This window comes from Colletes latitarsis, chromosome 9 (assembly GCF_051014445.1).
Source record: "Colletes latitarsis isolate SP2378_abdomen chromosome 9, iyColLati1, whole genome shotgun sequence".
NCBI classification, from domain to species: domain Eukaryota; kingdom Metazoa; phylum Arthropoda; class Insecta; order Hymenoptera; family Colletidae; genus Colletes; species Colletes latitarsis.
Window position 1 is genome coordinate 17,731,758 of NC_135142.1, and position 27,949 is coordinate 17,759,706.

A 27,949-nucleotide genomic window follows, 5' to 3' on the forward strand; every position below is an offset into this window, starting at 1 on the left:
TCTGACAAGAAGAAAACTTACTTGGAATTTAATCGAGACTTCCTCCTTCTGCTATAAACTGAACTTGAGACGCGTAATCGCGCAAATAAACATTTTTTTTTAATACGCAACTAATATTTAAATTGAAGTTTAGAAAGAACATTAAGTAACATTAACAGTTATTGGAAAATAAGCAATACGAAATACTGAAATAAAAGAATTCTACACAAAATTCTAAGTATATCTTGCGTTTCTATTTTAAAAGGCGAACTTGAATTGATAATAATGTTTAAAGGATTACGTTTTGTTCATCCTTCTCTGAATTTAGGATAATGTATTCTATGAATTTATATCTTCACATGAAACACACATGATAATTTTGGCGGTGGGAGAATCGAAGCGTCGAAGTTCAACGGAAAAGGTTACTTCTTTTATTGCACTCCATTAGGAGAAAGCTTTCCAAACGGATCGAACGCCCCGCTATTACGCATTCATGAAGATTATGCGCATTTCAGGCACGTTCTGCGTGGAAAATTGGTCCGAGATTATCCTTATCGTCATAAATCACACAACCGATGTCGCAAAAAGTTTTTAAGTCATAAAAGAAACTACCGAAAAATTCTTCAAAATTTTGAAGTCGAGTCGAATGAAAACAACATTGTGTTACAAATAACTTAGAACTTCTGTTGTTCTACGTAACTTTTAATATCAAACATACGTTCCGTAAGCAAGAATACGACAGCGCAGTAAGTTTTCAAGAAATGTTCTTTCTTAATGTTCATTCTTTTTGTAAGCAAAGTGACAGGTGCAACGAGATCGTCCACAGTCTCACATCCGACAGAGGGAACAGTTTTCATTGAAAGAAGTTACCGTGAAATCTAATATTCTTCCTTTAACAAAGTTCGTTGCACAGCATGGGCTACAGCAGGCAACAGACAACAGGCGCTTCATTAAAACTAAAGAAGAAAACTCGGTGCAAATACTTTGGCAGAAGAAGGTAAAATTTCGATGATAATGCACTCTTCGCGTGCTTTTGATAAAGCATCTACCTGAGACTGGATGCTGGAAAAAGAAAGAAAAGCATAACGAGGAAGAGTACAGGGCGATGAAATAAAATTACATACATAAAAGGTAACAGAACTCTTGACAAGACGTATACAATATATCCTCTGTCGTACTAAAAATAACTAACAAATTTATGGGATCGATTAAAATAAATATTCAAAAGTTCTAACGTATTGTATCCACACGTGACTGTTACTTTTCATTCTAAGATTAAAATGGACATTCGTGCTCGTAGAAATAATGAACAAATAATAATTTCCCAACGTTTATAATTAGTTTGTTACGATCAGACCACCCAAAGATATCCCAGAATCGCCAATTAAAAAATAAATATTCAAAAGTTCTAACGTATTGTATCCACACGTGACTGTACTTTTCATTCTAAGATTAAAATGGACATTCGTGCTCGTAGAAATAATGAACAAATAATAATTTCCCAACGTTTATAATTAGTTTGTTACGATCAGACCACCCAAATATATCTCCGGGTCGCTAATTAAAAAAGAAACGATCGTTCGCCATGAGGAATCATCGAACCACGTATACGGTTTCGAGAATAAGCAAACGCTTACAGTTAGTCGAAGATGTTAACAGAAGTTGCATTCAACGGACGACGGAACGTCAGCATCCGATTAACGGCTGGTTACATCACGACCTCGCGTATAGCGTCACGAACGTGATAACCCCGACGACCCACGCTATTTAATGCCGTTGCGGAAACATTGACATCGCGCTTTATAGAATTCGCAAACGAGCAAGCTGATGGCTTCGCGTTGCAGAAGAACCGAGACAAGGTCGAACGCAATGCAAACAGTAATTTCCATCAACCGCGTTAAGTGGACCGCGCAATGATCACGTGAATGTTTCCACTTTATGGTGGCATTTTGCACGCGTTAGCAACGTCCGTTATTAAATTTCTATTGCTCGTGCTGTTTCCTCCGGTGCATCCACCATTATTCAGCCGTTTTAGTTAACTATGGGCGCATAATATATACGCTGTCGTTCCCGCTGCATGATGGGTCCAAGCATTTAGGATGCAGTTAAATATGATTGCGCTTGTTACTGGCTCAACATCGACTTCGACGCAGCTATTTCGCTCGGGGGACTCGCGATATCGAAAACGACATCTTATTCGGACCAACGATACGAATAAACGCCGGAAACGAACGGTGGAACAGAAAATTTTTACTTGGCGATCTCCCATTATGATTAAACGTTTTGAGAACTAATATAGAAAAGAGTAACGAGGTTTAAATATAAATTTCCACCTTTTGATCGTCAATATTAATCGATGAAAAACTATAACTTTGTGATATTTCTATTCAAATCTTGTTTTTAAAATTAAAGGAGGGAGATCTTTTCAAGTTAACGGCGATGAGTGAAATATAGTATCTATTTATTTTTACATTTTGACTTTAAGTTGAGATTGCCTTTAAAAAATAGTGTCTGTTTAAATAAATAGCGAACGTATAAATAGAACCACGCGTGGATCCCGTAAGTAGGTTAGGCAGTTTAGAATAACAATGTTACTAGAATACATTTCAGTCCGTACGTCGCAATAGCACACACGTAAAGTATTCATAACAATTTATTTATTTTTAACATCGAAGATGCATCGTATGTTAACAAGAAATGATCGTCGTTCGTACAACGATGGGAAGCTAACGCTGAAAGTTAACGAAGTTTAAATAGTAGTAACGTGGAGTTCAACAATCTATCACTCACAATCATTGAATGTCTACAAAAAGTGTTTCCCCAAAACTTATTTAATTGAACTTTCCAGAACACGTAATTCAATAATGCAAATTAAAACAATTCTACGCTCATTTGCTTTAGGTCGTCTTCAGGAATTCTATTAAACTCGAACTAAAGTTTCGCAGCTTTTGATACAATAACAATTAGTTTTACTTTCTATTAATAATTGTTTCAAAACTGTAAAACTTTAGTATAATTTTAAAAAAATCTAAAACACGAAATGTAGAATTATTTGAACTTGTTTGAAAAGTCTGATTAAACACCTGCAGGGAATATTAGAGACAAAATATCTGCTTAAATCGTAAAATTCTTTGTTAAACAGATCTTCCATACGTCTCGTTTTAATTTCTATCTTTCCAAAAGGATTCCATTGCTCTTTACTCACAAACAATTGTCACTAATAAATTCTATACGCGAACATCCTTTCTCATTAAATAATTTTAGCTTCGATTTGGATGCAAACCACTGAAAAATGTACACTCACGGAAGCAAACGTTTTCAAGGCCAACACGCGTATTCGAGTTTGTTAAATTGTCGGCCGATCGTCAAAGTGTTCCGTGCGCTTGACGTCTGACGCTTTCGTCTTTTTATCGAAAAACCGTTCGATCTCCTGTAACGTTTTATCCTTAGTTTCCGGTAGCGTCAAGTACAAGATGCAAGTCCCAAACAACGCCACGACGCCATAAATCGCGAAAGTTCCGTACTGCTGCAACGACACGAACATTCCTGGCGCAATTTTCACGACCGCAAAGTTGCAGATGAACGCGAAGCCAGACGCGAGTCCGGACCCGAGACCTTTAAATTTTCTAGGGAACAGCTCGCCGCTGAGCATCCACGGCAGAGGCAGCAACCCCATCGTCGAGAACACCACGTAAAGTACTAAAGAAACGACCGGGAACCAGGGTTTTCCAACTTGAAGAAACCGAGAAAGGCTCAAGAGGAACATAGCGGCCGCTGAACCGAATCCAGACACGAGGCTCATAGTCCTTCTGTTCCTCTTCTTCATCAAGTAACAGGTAATAATACTGGTGATCAAACGAACCACGTCTAGCACCAGAGTGCCCACGTGAGCGTTCTCGGGCCCGGTCACTTCCATCAGCAGATCGACGGAATAGTAAATCACGACGTTGTATCCGGAGAATTGGGCGGTAAAGAAGAACAAGTACAACAAACCGAGAGGCCACAGAAAGTATCTCGACGACAGGGTCTTCCTTAATTTAGAACACATCGAGCGTTTCTCGAGCCTCCGTCCTTGGATCTTGGAATTTTCCAGGGCGCGATACTCGTCCAACGATTTCCAACCTCGGAGATGCAACCAGGCGGCCCGCGCCTGGTCCGTCAGGCCTTTGTTTATCAGCCAAATTGGACTTTCCGTGGAGGCGATGCAGATCAACGAGCTCACAACCGCGAAGGCTATGCAAACGTAGGCGGTGGTCCTCCAATGCAGCCAAGTGCCCAGAGCGTGGACGGCTAGAATCCCGAACGACAGGGTCAGGATTATCATGTTCAGCAGGATGCCGCGTAGAACTGGACTGGAGGTTTCGGCGATGTAGATCGGCGCCACAGCGCCTAAAAGGCCGCAGCAGAGGCCACACATCATTCGTCCGACCAAAAGGCACGCGATGCCAGGGGCAAAACCGATCATCGCCCATCCGACCAGGAACAGAGGATACGCCAGCATCGTGGACTTCTTCCTGCCTAGCTTTTCTATCATCAATCCTGCCAGCCAACAACCCGGTGCAGTCGGGAGTACGGCTGACGCCGCGATCCACGATACTTCCTCGGTGGTGGGCCCCATGATGTCGGATTCATTCTCAGAACTCGTAGAGTTTCGTTCGTTCGATGAACCCGATGATTTCAATTGGGGCAAAAGCACGGCACTGTACCCGGACGACAGGCCCACTAAGAAGACGCCCAACAGAGGACCCAGAGCCGTCAACAGTTGTCTGACGCGAAGCTTCAATTCGGAATCGTTGGTTCCATCGAAAGTCCTCTCCATCGTTTGTTACGGCTCGACGGTGCACACTCGACTACCAACCAATCTTCGCTAATATGTTCTACGAATTCCGTCTTTATTGCATGACAATTGTCTCACGGAAAGTTTCTAGCAGAGCGAACATTGTGTATCAATTCTCGCAATTGAGCATTATCAATGCCCCAGAGATTAATTCGCAGTTTAAACGATCATTGAAAGTATCTCGAGATAACTGACAGCGTTCGTGTATTTATCCTTGCCTCGAATCCGTGAATTTTATTTACGTACCTCCTGACGTCATTAATTTAACTCTTAATGGAATCGTGACGATCGATGAGTTTTTGTTGTCTGCGGTGTTTACAAAGAATCGAGCGTGACGAGTGAGGACAATCTCAGGCAGATACATCCTCTTTAAAGGATTCCCCTCCAACTCTTCCGGGCTCCGCGACTCGTTTCGTCCCTTCCACGACACGGATAACCAATCAGGACTAGCCTGACATCGCGACCAAACAATTGAGTCAAGTACTTTTACGTAACTCTGCACAATAAGAACAAATTATACAGGTCAGAGTGAAATCTATTTCCAAGTTATTTGCTGAGTATCTATATTCGACGATTCGGTTTGCCCAACGAAAGAACCATACGTCACGTCCGGGAAATTGGTTTTATTAAGAACATACCTATGTTTCCGTACTCGATCACGAATAGAAAGAAATGGTTTCTAAACAAATATTTCGTTTAGTTCATCGTTTCCTGGGTTTAGATCATTTCGAAGGAATTATAAAATTTTTTTTTATGAATAATTATTGCTTTTACGGTCAGATAAGGATACACATATTACGACTGTTCGAAACAAGGAAGAACAGACTAAACAATTCTGAGTTTCCTTCTTACATTATCATTCAGTATCGAGTCTAGATACGAAAGTTCACCGGCACTGAACTCTCCAGTCTCGTGACGCTTCTTTGTAGTCACGCAACTGCATTTTCCACGAGCCCCAAATGTTTAAATAACCGCCAATTGGTTATACAATCCTTGTCACGATCTCGTCGAAAGAATTAAAAGCCGCATTGGAAATAATAAAATAACTAAAAATGATAAGCAAGTGTTTATAAATTCTCATTTTCTCGCTAAACTTTGTTTCGAACGATCTCTATCCAGTTTGCGCGCGCCCGCTAATGCCATTCCGGAACGCCAGGAGTCGTCGAACGTGATGGAAAAGAAAAAAAGGAACCGGCCGTCGAAACGAGAAACGAAGAGGGAATCGAGAGAGAGTCACTCGATCAATTTCGCCCCGACTTCTCGGTCGTTTTCGTAGTTCAGAAGCCGTTTAAAATTCCCTGGCCCGCGATCGAGGAGCCAATAAAAATCAAGAAATCAGCTCGGTAAACAGGAAGCCCGACGGATTTCTCTCGATTCCATTACGAGCCTTCCAGTCTCTTTGATGCACGGCAAATATGCCGTGGCACCGTGTGTACCTTCCTTTCTATCTACCCAATTCCCTCTCTTCCCTCCTCTTTCTCTTCCTCCCTCGCGGAGAAACACGCCTTTTAATGCGGAAGACCCTCCAAAGTCTCGTTACCATGCGAGGTTCTCTCCGTGCTCGCGCGACAAAGAGGTCTTTCTAACAGTGCGCGCCTTTATGAGAGCACACGAGGAGAATCATGAGGAGCCTCGGTTCTCCTGGGTGTGTTTCGACGTGCTTGAAAAGACCAGGCCGGATAAAGTATGCCAGGAAACTAGTTTCTTCTCTCATTCGGGGATGGTGTCCTTGCGACTACACAGGACGCGTCCGACTCGAGATAATAAACCTTGGGCCCCGCGCGATACGGCGAAACTCCTCGCCTGCAAGTAACAATCGTCACCCACGACTCGAGTATACATGTCCGTGATTGGCCACGATGGATCAGTCACTTGGAACATGTTGGTTTGTTTCTTTCAAAAAGAGAAAGTTTTCTTTCGTTTACAAAAACCATCGACGCGCGTGTTGCGTTTCATTTTTCGAGACACAAGTCAAGAGGGTGCAACCGTGTTTCTTCCTTGGCTTATTTAGACAATAGGTCTGTGGGTAAGTGACGAATTTTTCGTCACTGACCTTTCTTCATTCTGGCAGTTTAAGACGTGCTCTTCCAAGTGTTTCAAATAAAGACAAAGTTTAGTTTAAAAAGTATTTTATTTTTATTCCACCGCCTATTTCGAATAGAATAAATTCCAAGAAAGTACTCGCTTTTAACGAATTCTAGGCTCGACTTTGAACGAAACGACAAAATTTTTCCATCGAACGAGCAACTCGTTGTTCTCTTAGGCGAGTAATTTAATAAACCACGGTCGTTGTATCCGCAGAGAAACCGTCGATACGCTCGAAATCTCGTTAGACCGCTAATAACGTATCCCATAACTCTCGCGTCGCTCGGTCCTCGCGAGCATAATACGCGGCGCGTCGCTTTATTAGCTCACCCCGAGGGGAAAGAGGGCGTAACGCAAACTTCTGCTCGCTCGACCCCCTGACAAAGGGTGCGTGAAAGTGGCTGCACGGGATACTTAAGCGCGCGAACCAGGTGAAATCTCGCGGCGAGGGGCGACGCGGGACGAGGAGGAAGATTGATACGGCTGGTACACCGTGGAAAAACAACTCGCGTGGGATGCGTTTGTTCGTGGCTCCGGGGCGATGACAGAGGATACGGGGAAGGGAAAGTTTCGCGAACAAGCAAATGACGCGCGGCGTAAAAGCGGTCGCGTATTTTACAAGGTGATTCCGGAACAGGTTGTTGACCTTTTTGGAGTGCAATCCACTCGACTCGGGCGCAAAATAAGGGCTCGCGCGTTCACGAGTACGGAAAGTTTGCTTTTCAAAGTTTCTGGACTCTCGAGAACATTTTTTTCAGAAACGAACGGAGTTTAGCTGCTGTGCAAGGGACCAACAAAGATCGGTTTTTGTTAAAATTGTTGCCCGTTCGATACAACGAATTTTAAATCGAATTAAACAGTGCGCTTTCTTTCAAACTCTACGATTCTTAATAAACGTACGACGATATTTTTTTAATAAACACGCAAGATTAACGACCGTTTCGACATGGCGTCTTACGAGCACTCCGCGTGACCTTTTAAAAATCTATAGAATAAGGCAAGGAAGCGTTACTGAATGCAGGATCTTTTTCAAAGTGAGTAGAATACGCTTTCAAAATTTCAAGTCGGCCTATACACGCCGCGGCGCTGTCGGGAGGGAAAGCTTTTCATATAGAAAGCCGTCCTCCTCGACGATTGAACGCGGTGCTTTTTGCCACGGTACGGCTATATCCCCGTAGAAGCACCATGGAAAAGCGCGGATGGAATGGGGGAGGGTGTAAAGTTGATGTATGAGACAGGTTGATCAATAGAAGTCTTCGTAACAAACTGTACAAAGGTCCAAGAGTGTGGGAGAGGCGGTGACGAGTTGAGAAATGTGCGCGCTTAGATTCGAGATTGGCTTGTATTACAATAGCTTTGTACGTACAATCTCGACGACGCTTTCTGAACAGGAAAACCAGGGGATGAGGTGAAAATATTGATACGCGACGGTATTAGTTGGCTTCGTTTCATAAATGTCACGCAACGAAGAATTCCACCGCGCTATTTTCTACGTTCGTGTTCACTAGCAGTACCAATAATACTCTTTTACGTATAGACACTTGCATTAACAAGGTTTATTAAAAAGAACTCGATCGAATATCCCGCGTAGCCAATTCAGTCACGGAAAGAAGAAAACAAAACGTGATCACGATGGTCGTACCTGAAAGAAAGCAGCGCTGCAATCAATATTTCGCAATTAAGGTTGGTAACGAGGGATTGAAAAACGCGGACCATAATCAGTCGATTGTATAATCAGTGGTCGATATACGTGCTGCTACGCATCGGAAACTTTGATTTCGCGAATCGAAGAAGTGGTAGAAATCGAAGCGCACTCGTGATCGTTGATTCTTGCACGGGGTAGGGAAAAAATAACAGAGATAAAGGGTAAAAAAGAGCATCAAGTATCCGTCGTTTTTCCCGCGAATTCATAACGCGCGTCCCCTTTTGCAATAATATCGCAAAACGTATTGCGAGCACGCCGCCGGTTCGAGTCGATGGAGAAATGATTGTTTTACGAGAGGTCGCACGGTTCCATAAAATCGGCCACGGCTATGAGAAAAACATTTTCTCGCGATCCTCCGGGACGAAACGACGTTGCATCCAGAGGCGGTGGCGCTTATGGTTTGCCCGCGGGAACATGCGGCGGGAATATGCGTCTTTAATGACGCTATACGAGGTATCCATTGAGCGCGTGATAAATTCGGGAGCAGAAACAGGTCTTTTCCGCGGGCACGAAATATTCAAAGTGATGCACGAACCGAACGAGACGGTGATTCGGTAAAAAATAATACAGAAGATTATTTATTAGGTTGGTGCGAAAATAATTGCGGTTTTCGCAACCAGAGTGTTCAGCGATTAATCTAAAATGAATTGCTTTGGAACTACGTTCATATGGTATATTATTTTAAAGCGTGAAGTTGACTCTATCAATATATGTTTGTCATTTGTTTTTGGTTGTTGACATTTAGTCATACTTGGTTGGCAAAGTAGAAATGGATAAATTACAATTTCGAGCGATATTATTATACGAGCATAAACTTGGACATACAGCTGCAGGAACTGTTTGCAATATTAATAAAGCATTAATGGAACATTGGTTCGAAAAATTGATGACGAATTAAAGACCATTACCGAAGCAGACCCACGCAAAATGTCTCGAGAGGTTGCAGAGGTATTAAATGTTGACCACTCAACGATTATTCGTCATTTATCTCGAATTGGTACATGCAAAAAACTCGATAAATGGGTACCGCATGAGCTAAACGATAATCAAAGATTTCGTCGGTTTGAAATTTGCTCAGCTCTGCTTTTAAGAAACACAAACGACCCATTTCTTGACCGAATCTTAACGTGCGATGAAAAGTGGATCTTATATGATAATCGACGGCGTTCTTCTCAGTGGTTAGACCAAGATGAAAAGCCAAAACATTTTCCAAAACTAATACTTCATCAAGAAAAGGTAATAGTCACTGTTTGGTGGTTCTGAAGTGGGATTACTCATTACAATTTTCTCAAACCTAGCGATACTATAATATCACAGCAGTGAAATATTGCGAAAAAAGTAAAAAAATGCATAACAATTTGAAAAATTTATGCCCAATACTGATCAACCGGAAGGGACCTATTCTATTCCATGACAACGCTCGACCACACGTCTCACAAATAACAGTTCAAAAATTTAATGAATTACGATACGAAACATTGACTCATCCACCGTATTCACCAAATGTTTCACCAACAGATTATCATCTATTTAAACATCTGAACGACTTTTGGCGCGAGAAAAACTTCAAAACTCAGGCAGCAGCGGAAAACGTATTTGAAGAATTCATCGGTTCTAGGACACCAAAATTCTACAATAATGGAATAAACAAACTTGCATTACGTTGGCAGAAGAGTATAGAATCGAATGGCTCCTATTTTGATTAAAAAACTTTATTCTAACCTAACACATATTGTTTTAAAGTTTATATTTTAAAACCGCAATTATTTTTGCACCAACCTAATAGTATAACATCGAAAAAAATGCGATACAAAGTTTCACTGTTTATAAATCTTTACGAATTTGGTTCTATTGGTGTTCCCGGTGAAAAGAGTTAAAATATCGTAGTACTTTTACCGTTCTCATCGTAATATATCGGAAACGAGCCGAAACGCGTTATTCTTTTATTTATAGGCGTGACCGGTGACAAACAAATCGAAGCGGAAGAGGTTAATCATCCCGCGTCTCCAAGTACAAACAACACGCTGGAATCGATAAATTCCTTTTTTGTGCCGAATCGCGTTATTGGTCTGTTCGGTGCGCATAACAAAAATAATCGTTGCATTTTCAACGGACGAAAATTAAACGCAAATATGTCGCCGATGCAATCGGTGCGCTCGTCGCGGCTTTTTACGCGCGCGCCAACATTATCTCGTCCGTGAGCATTAATTCACTCTTTAACCACATTATTCGCGGCGGATTTAACTATCTGGTCGACAGAGCCGATGATTAAAATCGCGTTCATACAGGGCGGTCCACGGTTTACTGTACAAATCGTGTCACGGTTGATCAAGCAGAGTAGAACAGTTCTGTATCTTCAGATTGAGATTCGTTTAAAAATATAAATTTATCTGTAAACTTTTCTGTAAAAATACTTTTCTCATAATACTAATTGAAGTTTATCGCGTGGTAATCAAGTGTCGAAGTTAATGTAATTGATGCGTATCGATGCGACAGTTGCATGCATCGATAAGTCTCGAATCGTTCGTAATCATCCACTTGAATGAATCGATACAGGAGAATCAATTTGTGACGTCAATGTATCAATAGTATTTAAACACGTCTCAATCGTTGAAGTTAGGTTGTGAAACAGCTGCTACTGAACATCGTTCATTTGTCGTGCCATAAACAGTATATTATGTATGTACTTTGTGCTCTTTTCTTGTTTCGCTTTTTATTGACGTTAATTAAATAAAAATTGCTCTCAATGGTTTACGATATTTGAAATGTCGTCGATATTTTCTAATAAACAATATTCTAATATTAGACACAAAGCACTTTAACTTTAGAATACAATTATGTTTCAAAGACTGCTAGGATTTCTCTTCTATTAAATTAAAAACCAGACCCATTTACGTTTGAGCGATCTAATATACGGCGCGCTTGCGTTTTATTTTCGTCCAGAATTACAAGTTTGTTCGAAAATTTGTGGGACGACCTGTGCAGCGGGGCGAACTCTTTACAACCCTTTGCGTCGGGTCAACGCCGTTGCATTTTTCATTTTCCGACACGCGACCCGGGTCTGCTGCTCGATAAAGCTTCATTAAAACGTAGTCCGTTGATCGTGCAATTTTTCAACCGTGGATATCCGATAATTGTTCCGTTGCGTATCGCCCGGAACGAAGTACGTCCGGCGTCCTTTCCGCTCGGACGACAGGCCTTTCCTCGCGACGTTGGCCCCGTATTGACATTTCGAAAAAATGTAAAAAGGAAAAACAAACCAAATAATTTATTTGTTGCCAGAAACAATCGACCAACGCTGTCGGCGACCGATACGGCGCTCGGTGACCGTAACACTTTTAAATCCGACGACAGCCGCAACGAAATTTACATTGGTCCGGATTTATCGCGCTGGGAAACCTATAGGGTGGCGCGAGAAAAACAGGTTCGAAATTTTTAGGCACACGAATGGTCGAAAGAGCGAATGAAATTCATTAAAAATCAACAATATTCATCGTTGATCGAAAACTCAAAGTTTTAAAGGATCATTTATACTATCGATCAGCCATACGCTCTTCTCGAACGATTACACTTTTACCGTCACAAATTAATAAATTTAATAAACAAATCATAGTTTCGTCATTAATGTCATTTATCACAAATATCAATTTCTCAGTTCGTTAAAAATGTAACTTGTACATTTGTTTCTCAATCCGGTATGGTCTAGTGGCTAGGATACCTGGCTTTCACCCAGGAGGCTCGGGTTCGATTCCCGGTACCGGAAAATTACTTTTTTCTATTTTTTTTCCTCTCAATTCCACGTATTCATTGTGTAACTTATTACTCCATATATCATACATTTAATTTGTAATTAAAATTTATTTTTATTAAAAGAAATTAATTAAATGGATGGTTTTTGAACGGAAGCACCAGACGGAAAATGAAGCATCACTGGAGTCGAGTAACACTTAATTTCTTCAAGTAAATAAGCGAATCGGTCCCTTTTGTTGACGGAAAAAGTTTCTCCTATCAGGAAAACGATGTCTCCTACGCGAATCGTCCGAAAATACTTCTATTACGGTTGCCCTCAGACAAGCTGCGTCGAACGAGAAAAAGTTACTCAATTAGACCCCGCGGACGTCGTTCTGGCAACTTTCTTTGTGTTTGACCGAAACTCAAATTCTTCCTCCTTTTGCACCTTCTCGCGAACGGACACGTACTCTCGACGAAGTTTCCGTCCAGCATTACCGCGCCGCAAAGCAAACTTTTCGACTCGGTATACCCGGCACGTATACCTTGAAAAATGAACGGAAAAAAAGAACATCGGCGTTGGAATGTACAAGCACGATGGGCGTCGCTTTTCTTCATCGCGAATAAATGAAAAAAAAAAAAAATTTGGCCCATGAGGGGATCGAACCCGCGACCTTCGCGTTATTAGCACGACGCTCTAACCAACTGAGCTAATGGGCCAACATATTCAGCGGTTTTTTATATTTTCTATTCTCCAACAAAAGCAAGTATGTTCATTTGAAAAAATAATTAATATATTTTATTTTCGTTTCGAAGAATAATCTAAACATCAACGAATATATTTTTCTCTGACTAATATTTATTGCGAAATAAAAGGAACACTTTACTCGATTTTACTTATAACTCCTCCGAAAAGTATTAATTTAAAAGATAAAAAGCAAATGCCAATATGCACGTTCATATATCACCATGAACAGATGCGACAGCTCGTATCTCTAATACTTGATAGATGATAGTGTAATCCTGTAAACCTGTGTAATCTCCATTTTTTGGTACTTTTACAAAGAATATATTAAATAATTGGAAAGAAAGTTTATTTTAAAATATCTTTACTTTTTTTATATTACGATACAAAAATTTTATATTGTAAAAAAACAACTTAGCAATTTTGGTATACTTTTATGAAAAATAATTTCGTTCCTAATTGTACCACGATCAATGATCCAGCCTGTATAATCTCTATTATTGGTACTTTTACAAAGAATATATTAAATAATTGGAAACAAGGTTTATTTTAAAATATATTTACTTTTTTTTACATTACACAGAATGTTTCTAGAATATCACCATTGAAAATTGTGCCAATTTCCGCTTCAAAATGCAGCAAATTCTCAACGATCTACAATAAATCTTTCAACTTCCGTGGAAGCGACACTTTTGGTGCAAAAAACGACTCTAAACTCTAGCGAAGAGTTCTTCGACCGTGAGATTATACATCAGTGGCAACCGATAAGAAAGTTTAATAAAAATGTGCCCCTCCTCCTAAAATAATTGCCAATGCTTGCTTCTTATCGTATCAAAGTTCTTTATTTTCCTCTTCCCTAACGAACTCGAACGTAGCTTCTGCGCGAAACTCCCCTTTATCGCGAACCTATTGGCTCCGGTTGCTCCTCTCCGCGTGGGAAAATATCGCCATCGAGTAAGTCTACGGCTCGCCATAAACTATTAAGCTGTTGCAGGTGTCTTGCACGACCTTACACGACGTCAGCAAACTTTTCCTTCCCGGCTGCAACGGCAATCTGCTACCCGGGATGCAGAGACTCTTAGCGGGACCTCGAGGACGATATGTATGGGGCTTAAAGATCGTTGTTCACGGGAAAAATGCGTGTTAGGGTACGGAAAGGCCATTCGATCAATTACCGAGGCCATTTTATACGACAACGCCAGCCGCGAGTACTGATTTCCACACGATGCTCTGGTTTTACAAGATTAATGCCGTTCTCCCACTTAATCACTCAGTAGGCGTGCTACGTCTGTAACGTGTCTACTTCCGTGCATACTTTTACCATAAATAACTACACGAAGATTTGTCAAACTTCCAATTTGCTCTTTTGTTAATTACGTATACAAACCATTCGCTTCCTTCCAGTCTTAGACACTTTTAAAACATTTATTATAGACGTATAATAATTTTACTGTTCGTCTATTGTTTTAAAAGTTAACAAAAATTGAACAAAATACATCGTTAGGAATGTATCTAACACTAGAACTACCGTCGATTATAGTGTATTTATTTGTACCAAAGAAATTAAAACGATAGATACGTGAGGAAATGTATAATGCAATGTAAGTAAGTGTTTATTCATTCTCTTGTAGAAAATTATAGTTTTTTTACAAGTTTTATTAGAAATTACGAATGGATAATTTTGACTGCTTTGGTAGCTCTAGTGTTAAACAATATTTTAACCAGTCATTTTAGTGTTGATACTGAAATGTAAAACATTTCACTAAGGGGGTATTGTTGTCTAGACTGCCATTTTTTCGGCCTCTTTGGTGATTTTTTCTTAATGGTAGGTTGTCTGTTTTGTACTGAGATTTTGGAGATATATTTATCGTTCTTATAAGCATATACAGTATTTTTTTCATCAAGAAATATTAAAAATTGTGGGAGTTATAACTTCTTATTTAATGGCTCTTCTGAAAAAGGTGCACCACTAACTTCCACGATTCCAACCGATCCGAATCCGCTAATCTGAAACAGAGGGGGCTAAAGTATCTGCATTCGGAAGGGTTAGTTACAGCATGAACTAGAGAGAAATCAAAATCTCGATAAATAAAGGAAGGCGGCACTTCAAGTTTTGAAGTAAGTCGGTCTGCTAGATTTTGAAATGTCATAGAAGTCAGTTTTAAAAAACGCATTTAAACAGAAAGTTATAACTCTCACAATTTTTAATATTTTTTGATGAAAAAAATACTGTACATACTTATGAGATGAATAAATGTACCTGCAAAGTCTCAGTACAAAACAGCCTACCTATCATTAAAAAAAAAATCTAAACAGCAATATCCCCTTAAGTAGATAATAGGGTTTATATTGTTTTTCATAGAGTCGATTCTATCAGTTTTCAACACTTCTGCCACTCTTCGCACGATTTCTCGTCGTTACACGTTTCAAGACCTTCGCTCGTCGTTGTCAAAGACCGTGAACAACCAGCAGCGACAGAGGAAGCAACCAAGAATGGGATAATTAACAACATTCTCCGTCTCTGTCCCTCTTTTCCAGTGTCTCAGTTCTCGCAATTCTCATATGGCCTGGTCGATCGAGATGGACAGAGAAGGGCGAGGAGCACCGTGGATCCGAAGTACCTCAACGGCCCTCGAACAATCAGCGATGGAAGTTTCTACTTGGGTGGCAACTCTTCACCTTTTCCCTTCCAGCCCCTCGCTCGTTCATTTCCGTGCGTGCTGGAGAGAATTAGCAGCAAGACCGTGAGACGAAGTTTTGGATTGCGACAACCTTTGGCTAATGGACGAGACACAAGCTCGGGAGCATTTTTTTCTTATTTGCCAACTGTGGGACACGCTGCGTAAAATAATTAGAGGATCGCGTTTCTGGACGGGTTCGAGAGAATTAACCGAATTTGAGGAACGATTAAACGAACGTTCTTCGCGGCAATATTTTTAATAAATATTAATCTACACGAGGATGGACCGTTCGGTCGACGAAACGAATTTTTGGAATATTTTTATAAAAATTTCGATTCAAAGACGCGAACTTTCTTACGCAATTTCGTAGCTTCCGAACACCGATCCCCGAAAGATAATTACCACGCACACGAAGAAAGTAATACTCTCGATATAATCACATAATAGCGTATAATTATTGCGCATTTAATACGTTCGAAAACGTACGTAAAAATAAATTGCACCGAACGAATTCAATTATTCCACACTATTCGAGTAAGAGTTAAATTGCACAAACTTCGTCCGAGTATACAATAATTACATGGTATTCCCCGATTATATGGAGCACATTACTTTTTATGTATGCGCGATAATTATATGCTGTTTGAGATTTCCGTTCAGAAATTTCGAAACTCGATGCGATCGAGCCTATCGGGAAAATAAATAACGCGTCGAATAAACGAAGACAGAGACCTTTTCGAATTTTCTCCGGAATGGAATAGATTGGTTTCGAAACTGATTTTTTCAGCGAACAATTCATCGTCGAAAATTATACACTTCGCATTATGGGGATCGCGAAATCTGATCGTTATCTCATTAACTTCAAATAACGAGGTGTCGGTAGCGCAGGATCAACTTTGTAATTTGACCCGTGACCCCGGTACGTTACAAAGAGATTCGAAAAGTAATATTTAACGCGGCGTTACGCACTATCATTAAGTCGATAGCGCGTCAGTCAACCGAATCTTCGTTCGCCACTGACTGGCGGGTTGCAAAACGCTAGCAACATATCGTAACGCGATTTTCCTCTTCTCTCGTCCGCCCAAAAATTGTGCACAAAGTAGGTCTTTGGCCGAAAATTATAGCCCCGAACAATATTAACAGAGGGACTTTGAATACAGGTTGAACAGCGACCCGGCGCCGGAGATTATTTACACGACGGCGCCGCCGTTCCGTTTTATTTCTCTTTTCCGCGCGCGTAATATACGCGCGATCATGATCACGGGCAACAGCACAGAAGGACGACGCAGTTTTTGCCAGCCGAGTTAATTACTTGCGTGCGATCGCCTCGATACCGAGCCAGCTGAAATTGTTCCGGTTAATGCAAAAATAACACGAACTGCGTGACGAGCAAATACGCAGCTCGTTTTATATGTATTTAACACGAATGTACTACAATCGAAAGTTTTAAAAAATACATTTTCTTTTTATCGACTTTCAAACAGGCCGTAACAAGTTGGGAAACGAAAGAATTTATAGAGGGAAAAAGTTGAATCGTGCAGGGACATGTTTTTGAAGTTTTTTTTTTCCTTTGGGTTTAATGTCGCTTCGACTGCAAGATCATTAGTGACAGGTTCTATGCGGTTACTTTTGGGTCATTCTGTTAAATTTTGTGGTATAATTGGGTTTCTTTCGGATAGTTCAAGGTGTTCCTGATGTGGTCCTCTGAAGTCAACGATGTTTCTGGCTGGAGTCTATATTTTCTCCTTTGAACAGCAAATCTTTGATATTCATACAGTAAATGGTGTGTTGATATTGTTGATTACACAGGTTGCAGATCAATAGGTCTGATTTTTGTAGTAAGCATTCGTGAGTAATCATTGAGTGTCCGGTTCTGAGTCTTGATAGAATTATTCTATCTTTCCTGGTGAGGTTTCGGGTTGGTACTTGTTGGAGGGAGTCCTGTATTATATTGTGTATCTTCGTACGGTTTGTCGAGTTCCATGTTTCATTCCATTTGTTTCTCTTTATTTTATGGATCAATTTAAGGAGATCTGCGTAAGGAATTGGGCAATTAGGTTCGATGGAAAGGGCAGTTGTTGTGTCTTTGCCATTAATATCAGCTCTTTCGTTTCCACCTGTGCCTTGATGGTAGGGGACCCAGGTCAGAATTATATGTTTGTTAGATTTAATGAGTTCCGTTGAAGTTTCTTGTATTGTTTGTATAATTTCGTGTTTCTTTTTTGTCGTTGTGCTTTTTATAGCTTCGATTGCTGGACGATCGAGTACTTCGCTATAACATTTCGATGGAGAAGCGATCCACGGTCCAGTCCATACACACAACATACTTCATACTTAAAAACTTTCATTTTGTACTCTTTTCCGAATTAAAAACTGGTGTTCGAGAAATAAGGACATTCGTGGCCTCGCCGGTTTAATTCGCGGAGCAAAAAGACATTTATTATCCGCAACTTCCATGTTAGATGGTACTCGGTGTACTATAACGATATGGGATACGAGAGAATTTATAGAGGGGAAAAGTTAAATAGTGCAGAGCCATTTTTTGAAGTATAATATTCGCAAGTTTCGAACATTGAAATATGGACGATCGAGTAGTTCGCTATGATAACATTTCGATGGAGAAACCCGTATCTATTAAATGATTACGGTCCACGAAACGGAACGGCTCTAACAATAAGCTTGTTCTAACAACTGCGAGATCAATAATAGAGCGAATTGCATTCTGCAGAGGCTATCGATATTGATATTTCCGAGGCTGAAACTTCACTGAATTGGATGAATTCTACATGAAAATTTACATTAATCACGGATCATATTTTACGATAATAATGTATAAGTTTCCAGGAAGTTTGTAAATTAAAAATTAAAAGCTATCGCGATGCAGAATTAAATTCTAGGTACAACCGATCGTAACGATCCACGGACCAGTCCAGACACACGACACACTTGATAATTAAAAACTCTCATTTTGTACTCTTTTTCAAGTTGAAAACTGGTGTTCGAGAAATAAAGACATTCGTGGCCTCGTCAGTTTAATTCGCGAAGCAAAAAGGCATTTATTATCCGCAACTTCCATGTTAGATGGTGCTCGGTGTGCAATAACGATAATAACGATCGTGTGTCTATAACATCGAGATATATATCCTTCCTGTAACGAACGTAACCTCGTCGTTAATAGGTGGAATTATTTTCGCGTTAATTGAGACGACGTCACTGGTAGCTGACGATAATTTTAGCAATAGCCGCGAATCGTTCCGAACGATAATAAGAGGAAAGGAATTGCTACTCTTAACGAATTAACGACAGGACGTGGCGAGCAGTGCCAAAAGCTGGTCGTTCGTGGATGAAATTTATTATCCGTAATCACCGTCGACGACCGAGACGGAATTAACCATTCAATACAGTCGTACGAGTTTTTGTGCGTAAACACGTCCGTGAGAAAGAAAAGGCTCTGAAAGGAACGCAGCAGTTCGACCATCTTTAAAAATTACACATCTCGTACGAAACATTCATTCATTATAATACTAAGTAGAGAAATCATTCTTCGCTTAAGATAACGCTTTTCAAACTGAGGCATTTAGAAAGAGAGATCAGGCATAGAATTAATAATATTGTATTATTCTATGAGACTCACAGATATCGTCAAATACACCTCGTTTTCTAAATATTAAAAAAAAGTAGGGTCAGTTGTCCTAATATGGTATACTCTTTTTATACACATGTTTCACTTGCTTGCAGAATTTTTATACAAACTTAAATATTATGAATTTATAGGAAATGTTATGCTCTTTTGGCTGGTAACAGTCAAAAAAATATAATGACGGTTTACGAAATGTTTATTTTTTTTACCGAGGTCCTCATTTTCTATATTAAGCTCATAGTGCTCGTAATATGAAATGCTATATTTATATATATTCATATTTATATTTGAAGAAATAATCGAGCTAACACAAAGCACTTAATTTATTATGTATAATATTAGGTCAAAGATCACCTTGCAAAAACTCAGCCTGCGATATTTTCTTCAATATGCACGCTAGTTGCAACAAATGACAATCGTAATCGATAGGATTCTTGAATATTGCTGTGTTCTAAATTAGGAAACTATTCCATATTAGGGCAACTCACCCTATGCCCAAGTGAGGGTGTGTTTAATTATTCGACCAGCTACCTTGTTTTTTGTTTCAAAAAGTTAAAACTGTATTTTTCGACTCGAGACATTAGGAAACCCTTTTCAAGGGGGATTTTCAAAGCGTAACGTAAACGGTGGAGGCGTGGTCCCACTCGCGATTCTTTGGACCCCGTCGCATGTACCGCGGGCATAACTCAACCGAAGGAAAATGTATTACACGCGGATAAATCTAACGTTCGACCGCGTGCCCTCTAATTAATAATTACACACGAGTGGTCGCTGTTGTTACGATCATGACCCTCGCTAATTGTAAATTGTGACCGTGAACAAATGCCGTGGGGAAGCACGGCTACCTGTCAACAGAGAAATTTAATTCCTTTAACGTAATGCAAAGTGCCCTTTTCATGGAAATATTATCTTGATAATTAAATCGAAGCTCCGTCTAAATAAAATCGATTTTTGAGTGTAAATTTTCTTTGCGAAGGAACGAAATACGACATAGAGAGCAACTTGATAGATTTTGGCCACGAAACGACGAGTTAAGAAATATTTAAATTACTTAAAAGATGACGAAAACTCGTGAAACAGAATGGCACGCGTATCCTTGATCAAATTCTATATAAAATTGGCAGTATTGGCGGATAAATAAATTTCAAAAGTAGAAAGTAAATTAAAATGTACTATTAATGATAGCTTTAATAAAACTTACAACGTTTTAGTCTGTTTGAACACCTACTAGCGCGAATACGAGACATTTGGGGAGGCAAGGGCGAGCTCGACAAAGGTACGCTTAGAGAGGAACGCATTTTAAACATTTTTCATAAATATTATAATTACAAAGGTACAAGAAATTTTTGTCGAGCCAGTTCTTATGAAAAATTTTTAAAACGCGTTCATTTTCCTTAACATACCTTTGTCGAGTTTGTCCTTGCACCGACGCCTTGTATGTTCCAAGAAAAAAGAACAAGTTACGTGTTTCATTAAGGCCACGTGTCCATTAATAGCACGTTTTAATTTCCCTTTTACTTTTAAAATTTGTTCGCCTAACTGCGTACTGGTTTAATTAAAAATCCCACGTTTTTCTCCTGTTCCCTTCAGGCGAGAAAGACGCGTTACGAAATTTGTATTTTATTATACGTTCGAACACAACCGATTTAATGATCGAAATCGTTCGCGTTTGCAAATAATAATAATAATACTGATTTCTCAATGAATGCTCGCGTGCATGATTAAATTCGAATATTTATTGAAACATACACAAAGGCAGAATTATTGCCAATTTCATTGTATATTTTCGCGTCAAATTTAACTACGGTATTCTACATCGGCAATTCGAATACAGGCGTGGGCGTAAAAGGGTTCAGGGTGATAAATATACCCGACCTCGGTGTCACGTACAAAATTCTGAAGTTCCGTCGATTCTCTGAACCGAACAGCTTCGGAGACGTTAATTAAATTTTCTCGTCGCGTCGCAAAACTTGAACGACACGAAACGTTCGAAACGGCTCGCTCGTTCGAAGACCGCCCGCGCACGATCAACACCTCGTTCCTGGTCCACCTAGAACCCTGTCCCGAAAAGCCAATTCCCCTGGCCGGTTACCCGACAATACCGCAAATTGCGAGCACGTTGACCGAGTCCGACCGGGAGGAGTCTCGCCAGACAGGATTTACGGTCTGTCATACAAGAGCGTAGCACCGATAACTTCCAAAGTATCCCTTAAAAGTTACCATGAAAAAACCAAATTAATCTCACTTTATTGCAATTTTTATATGATTTAAGACAGGAAAAATGCATTTCTTTTAAATAAATTACATGTATTTTAAATACAGGGTGTTCAGCCACCCCTGGGAAAAATTTTAATGAGGGATTCTAGAGACCAAAATAAGACGAAAATCAAGAATACCAATTTGTTGATGGAGGTTTCGTTAAAAAGTTATTAACAATTAAATTCAAAAATTTCAAATCGTTTTGGAAAAATTATTTTCGGTTGCGGGGGTCAATTACAATCATTTTTGGTGAATAGACATACCTCCGAAATCCTACCCACTTTCGAGAAAAAAATTCAGTACGGTTGGAACTTTAAACGTTAATAACTGTTTAACAAAGTCTGAATCAACAAATTGGTATTCTTGATTTTCGTCTTATTTTGGCCTCTAGAATCCTCTATTAAAATTTTTCCCAGGGGTGGCCGAACACTCTGTATATACGCGTTCGAAAGTATTTAATATTTATTCTCAACCCTTTCTAAATCACCCTAAAAATACAATGGTTCAGATATACCCCTAATTAACTGATGTTACGAAATACGTTTATTGATATTTAAAATTAAATTAAATTTTATTTTATTTACTGTCTTTGTGTCTGTGTATACTGAAGGGTTTGCCTCTTAACCCTTTGAGAGCTGAATACTCCTGGCCAAAGTGCTGGTTGGAGACGGAATATTGTACGTTAGTGTTAATTATATTGATTGATTATACAAGGCGCAACTAAATTATAAATGTAACTCTCTTAATGAATTATTTTATTGACAACATTAAAATTTAAAACATAACTGAATAATTGTATTACAGTAAGTGAGAGATCGAAAAAATTGGCAAACGCATACGTCCATAGTTCGCATGAATAGCTTTAATAGGACGTACATATACGTTCACAGCACTTAAAGGTTTAAATAAATAAATGGATAGGAGTTGAGACTGATTCGTAAGATGTTTCTCTCGTCACGGTTTTTGACAAGGGACGTATATATGGGGTATTCTTTGCCGTAGCGTGCGACATGAGTGTAATTTAAAAAAAAAGCCACGGGGGTATCACGTGACCCTAAATCTACCCCCCGATTAAGGCTTATTACCGGCGAACACGATCGAGAACCATTCGCGACGAGGGGAGGAGAAACAACGCTCGTTGCGTCCTGGACTCCTCGAGAGTTCCGTTTCTGCGGGAAGGATCCTTACGGGCGCAATTACACGGGGTAATTATGTTCTCCTCCCTCCCCCCTCTGTTGTGGGTCTCCTTCGTGTCCATCTTTGCCTCTTTCTCGCTGTTACGAGGGGCTCGTTGAACGCGGATCGCCCGATTCTCCTGGAACGAAACGCTCGTTATTATCTATGGTCGATAAGGAGGTCTCTTCGTAAGCAGATACATCCGCGGATTGTAATGGAAGCACGAGTAATTATAGTAATTTACCAGTGTACGTGGACGCACGAACGAAATATCGTCTTACGAGGGTTTGGTAACGATTTGTCGTTCGCCTATACAGGGTGTTCGCCATCCTTGGAAAAAATTTTAATGGGAGATTTTAGAGGCCAAAATAAGACAAGCATCAAGAATATTAATTTGTTGATTAAGGCATCGTTAAATAGTTATTGAAAAATTAAATTAAAAAATTTCAAATCATTCACGGAAAAATTATTTTCGGTTGCGGGGGTTGACGACAATCATATTTGGTGAATACACAAACCCCCGAAATCCTACGCACTTTCGAGAAAAAAATTCGAGTAGGTGCTGAAATTTTTCGGCGAAATTAAAAAATTTCAAACTGTTTTAAAAAGATTATTTTTGGTTGCAGAGGTCAATTATAATCAATTTTGGTCAATACACATACACTCAAATTCCTAACCATTTTCGAGAAAAAAATTCCTATACAAAAGTCTAATGCTTCCCTGAAATTCCATGTGAATCTTTAAAACATCATAACTTCTGAACGGATTGGCCGATTTTAATGTTTAAAAAGGCAAACGACGCGCATTTTAGTGCAGAATATGTAGAAATTCTAAAAATATTCGAAAAGTTGTTCCTTAACCCCGTAAAGTGAGAAAAACTTCATAAAAATGGTCTAATATTCAAACAGCTATAACTTTTACAATAGTGAACATATTTCAATGAAACTTTTTTCTGAAGTCGAGCTCATGGATACCTACAAAAAAAGTATTAAACAACTTTTCCGTACAGCATCAAACAAATTTATTAGAAATGAAAAACGAATTTTTAAGAAAAATCGATAGGGGGTAGGTACCTAAATTTTTCGGTGAAAATGAAAAGTTGCAAATCATTTTGGAAAAATTATTTTTAGTTGCAACAGTCAATTACAATAATTTTTGGCGAATACACATGGCCCCGAAATCTTACGTACTTTCGAGAAAAAATTTCTTTACCGAAAATATACTGTGAGGCCGGAAATGTTTCTATAATTTTTTAACGAAACCTCAATTAACAAATTAGTATCCTTGATTTTCGTTTTATTTTGGCTTCTAGATGCTCCCATTAAAATTTTTCCCAGGAATGGCCGAACACCCTGTGTATATTCTCGAGACGTCGCAGATCCGACTACGTGAATTTTGTGCTATTCGATTATTTGACCAATGGATCGATTTTTTATTTACGGTATTTTTTAAACAGATCGTGAAAGGTTGCGCTGCACTCCACACGTGGAGCAACGATGGTCATAATAGTTTTCGAAGATTGAGATTTTTATTCACGCAAAAATCTTGACAACCATTATTATGCCCAAGACTGAAAAGATAAACCATTAGAATATGGCGCAAATAATTTTAATATTCTAGGACAATACTCGATAAAATGGTGGTTTTATTTATACGTGAAACACACGATATCAGTGACCAATGACATTTTGATAATTTTAAAACTACCTCGACGTGCAGTGATTTGTATGCTCTTCCCGAGACGCTTTCAACTGAATTTTAATAAGAATTTTCGCGATGCACTAAGGAAAACGGTTGACTCGATGAATAAATTGGGGTGTAAGGTAGGTCTCGTCGCGGCAAAATGGTTTTTCCCGTCATAAACCAGCTCGTGAGTTCTCTGAACACGTACGCGACCGTCGGAGAGTTTAGCAATTTGGTTTTTCAGGTTAAGACTCGTTTGTTCTGCACATAGAATTTTAATATTGACCTACTCGTACCGTTAGTGTTCTTTTAACATTTAGTGTAAACAAAGTAATACTATTGTTTCGCTAAAAATATTACAGCAACCCTGTACGCGATTATTTAACTGGAACCAGAATACAATATATTGATTTTCATTTACAATTTTTTAAATATATAAAAAGTCACTGTTTACAAAAACCGCGTTTCGTTGGCACGAAGCAATTAGAGTAGAACACGAACAATTTTGGAGCAGAAACGAATCCTAGAATAGAAACCAATTCTGGAGCAAATAGAAGAAAAATTACGTTATCTAATGTATACATTCTATTTTAATTCAATAAATTGTTCATCGATCAAATAGAAGTAAATTTAAACAAATATAGCTGTGAATGGAAGAAGAGGAATAGAAACAAAATAAAAATTTCACAAAAAAGAATCCTCCCCGACGGGGAATCGAACCCCGGTCTTCCGCGTGACAGGCGGAGATACTGACCACTATACTATCGAGGATTTGGTGATAACTACGTTTTTTAAATTCTGTTTTCTGTTACAGACTCATTAATAATAGATTATTACTAATTTTATGCTAAATTATCATTAATTTATTACTTCAAATATCCCATTTTTCATAAAAATGAGTATACTCATTCGAATTTTTCATAAATTCTGCACTAGTTACTAAATATTATTAACGCAGTGATTACGTTAAAATTGTGTCTTTCAAATTATAATTTAACAAGTTTCAAAACAAAATAAAATATATAAATTGTGCATATTTGTAGGATTCACTGTTTTTAATATCATTAGAATTATTAAATCAGAAGAATAACAATGTAACAATTATTCAATGATGTTGATATGTATGAACAAATACCAGAATTACACTGTTATTTTTAATTATAGAAACTACATTATATTACATGATATAATAGATATAGAACACAAATATGATAGACGAAGTATTGTAACACTTACTCTATATGTCGATCCATACCAATTAATCAATAGCGAGACGTGTAGAGCACGTAAATGTAATTATCACTCACAGTTTTTAATAAACCACTCATTGATTTTCCGGCGTGTTACTCTGACGACTGTCGAGAATGTTCTGTTAGATTTTACGTCGCGACTTTCGAGCATTTCCCGAAGAAAAGAAAAAGGGCAGATAACGACGACTGAAGAGACCAAAGCTGTTGGAGAGAGAAAGAGAACAGGGGTATATACGTGCCTGGTCGCCAAATGTTTGGTCATATCGAACAGGCCTCAGAAATCCTTGAATGGTTTATTATGGCAGGCTGCGAACGACGTAGAGAAAAAACCTTTTGTATTCAAAGGTCTCTTTACATTCGCTCTTAACTTTCAACCAGACATGATACAAGATATACTTTGAAAGTCGACCATGTTAAACGAAACTTCAGAATAATATTCCTGTTCTATCGAAACCATATCAAAAGATACAAAATCTATGCATATAATTCTACGACATAAATTAACTTCAAGTATTTCTAACGATTAAATCCAAAATAAACAAAAGTTCAACATTACATTAACGCTAAAAAATACACGAGGAATTGTTTTTCTCAACCTGAACTGTGAAAAAATTTTCAATCCTCCGGAACTACCGTAATCTCTTCACACTTTCACAGCGTATATCCACCCCCGCGTGCGAGGCAACCCCCAGCGTTTTCTCTAAATCGATAATAATACTGCAGTTTAAAAAGAACAGATCGACGATTTACTTTGTTCGTTCATTCGAAATTGGTCGGTGATACGCGTCGAGTTAATTTTCCAAAATAACCGCGAAGTGGTCGCTCGCGCCCGACTGTCGCGCGACAGTACGAGGGGCACTCTAATTTTCGCGAATCGAATCGCATCTGCATTCATCGTGCCCCCTGCTCGTAATATAAATACTTCCTCGATCGGATCCGACAAGAATCGTATTGCCGTTCATTTGGCATTCGCGATACGTACGGTACCGTCGACGTCGTGCGTGGCGTAGTTAATTGCGCGAATTTATCACGTGGTGGGGGGAATCGAAACGTGGAAGGAGTAAAACGACAGACAGCGAGCGCTAGGCTGGGGGCGGGGAAGGATTGTTCCACGTACGATTACGCCTGTTTGATATGCCGCGACACTCAAAACTCGTACATCACACTTAATCGCTGAATATGGAACAGTCAGCCCCGACAGCCGCATCCAGCATGCATATTTAGACTGCAATTATGGCCCTTAGCTATTGTCGGCACGCACGCCGCAGCAAATTCCCTATTGAGCCTGGCTACCTTTTTTTTTTTCTGTCCGTCGGATATTGCTGTCTCGGTCGACTGCGAGCCGATGCACTTTGACCCGTCTTATAAAATCGTCAGCTTTTTCGTTTCTATTTTCGCGAGAAACGAACGCAATTATCGTCGTTATGGGCGATAACAGTGCTCGTGTTCGAATAAATGTTTTTTTGTTACGCGTTTGTCGGGCCAGAAAAAGTTTGACGTTTAAGATACGGATAGAGCGGTCTTTTTACGACGGATAGGAAACGTCTTTATTCAATAATGTATTTTCCCTTTTAAGTTACAACCTTCTACCGTTTTTCGGACGGCTTCATAACTCCGCATTCATAAATCCTCGCTCCGGGATCCTGCCTTGTAAAAAACAAAGGAAAGAAACTACACTTCTGACACACGCGTTCTTTAATGGCATTAGCTCCTGTAAAAAGCAAGCGAAAAAACGAAACCGCTTCTGACGTATACGGTCTTCGGTGGCGACTGAAAGGAACAAAAGAAATTGTTTTAAATAAATGAGATCACGTCCGGTACACGCGTCCTTTGACGACAGTCTCCCCAGTTTATCTTGCATAAATTTTTGCAGGTTTGTGCATCGTTTAAAAAATAAAACGGTACAGCAAGTAGAGACTCAATCTTCAAACTTTTTGGTTAAAGTGTACGATTAAATGCAAATATTTTGGTCGACCCAATGAATATTAACCTTCTGAGGTCCTATGTCGAGCTGGACTTGACATACAACTCCTTCACTACCGATATCTTCTGTAGATACTGTGATTTAATGCTGAACGTTATTTCATCGACATTTGTAACATACAAAGATTAAAACAAAAATAGGACGATTCGTATTTATATCATATTGTTATTTTAATTAAAGACCGTTTCATTTCCAT

At 39.3% G+C, this 27,949-nt stretch overlaps 2 protein-coding genes and 3 non-coding genes across 5 annotated transcripts in view; 1 reads left to right on the forward strand and 4 right to left on the reverse strand.

Annotated features, from left to right (window-relative positions):
• The window catches only part of LOC143345741 (mannosyl-oligosaccharide 1,2-alpha-mannosidase IA-like), an 831,836-nt gene that overhangs the window by 552,313 nt on the left and 251,574 nt on the right, over positions 1-27,949 (reverse strand). The window lies entirely within an intron of this gene.
• Positions 1,105-5,141, reverse strand: LOC143345743 (facilitated trehalose transporter Tret1). Its single transcript, XM_076773120.1, has one exon. The coding sequence runs from the start codon at positions 4,796-4,798 to the stop codon at positions 3,326-3,328; it is 1,473 nt and encodes a 490-aa protein (XP_076629235.1). The 5' UTR covers positions 4,799-5,141; the 3' UTR covers positions 1,105-3,325.
• On the forward strand, positions 12,298-12,369 carry Trnae-uuc (transfer RNA glutamic acid (anticodon UUC)). The gene has a single exon. It is a non-coding gene; the product is annotated as a tRNA-Glu (tRNA).
• Positions 12,982-13,055, reverse strand: Trnai-aau (transfer RNA isoleucine (anticodon AAU)). The gene has a single exon. It is a non-coding gene; the product is annotated as a tRNA-Ile (tRNA).
• Trnad-guc (transfer RNA aspartic acid (anticodon GUC)) lies at positions 25,219-25,290 on the reverse strand. Its single transcript has one exon. It is a non-coding gene; the product is annotated as a tRNA-Asp (tRNA).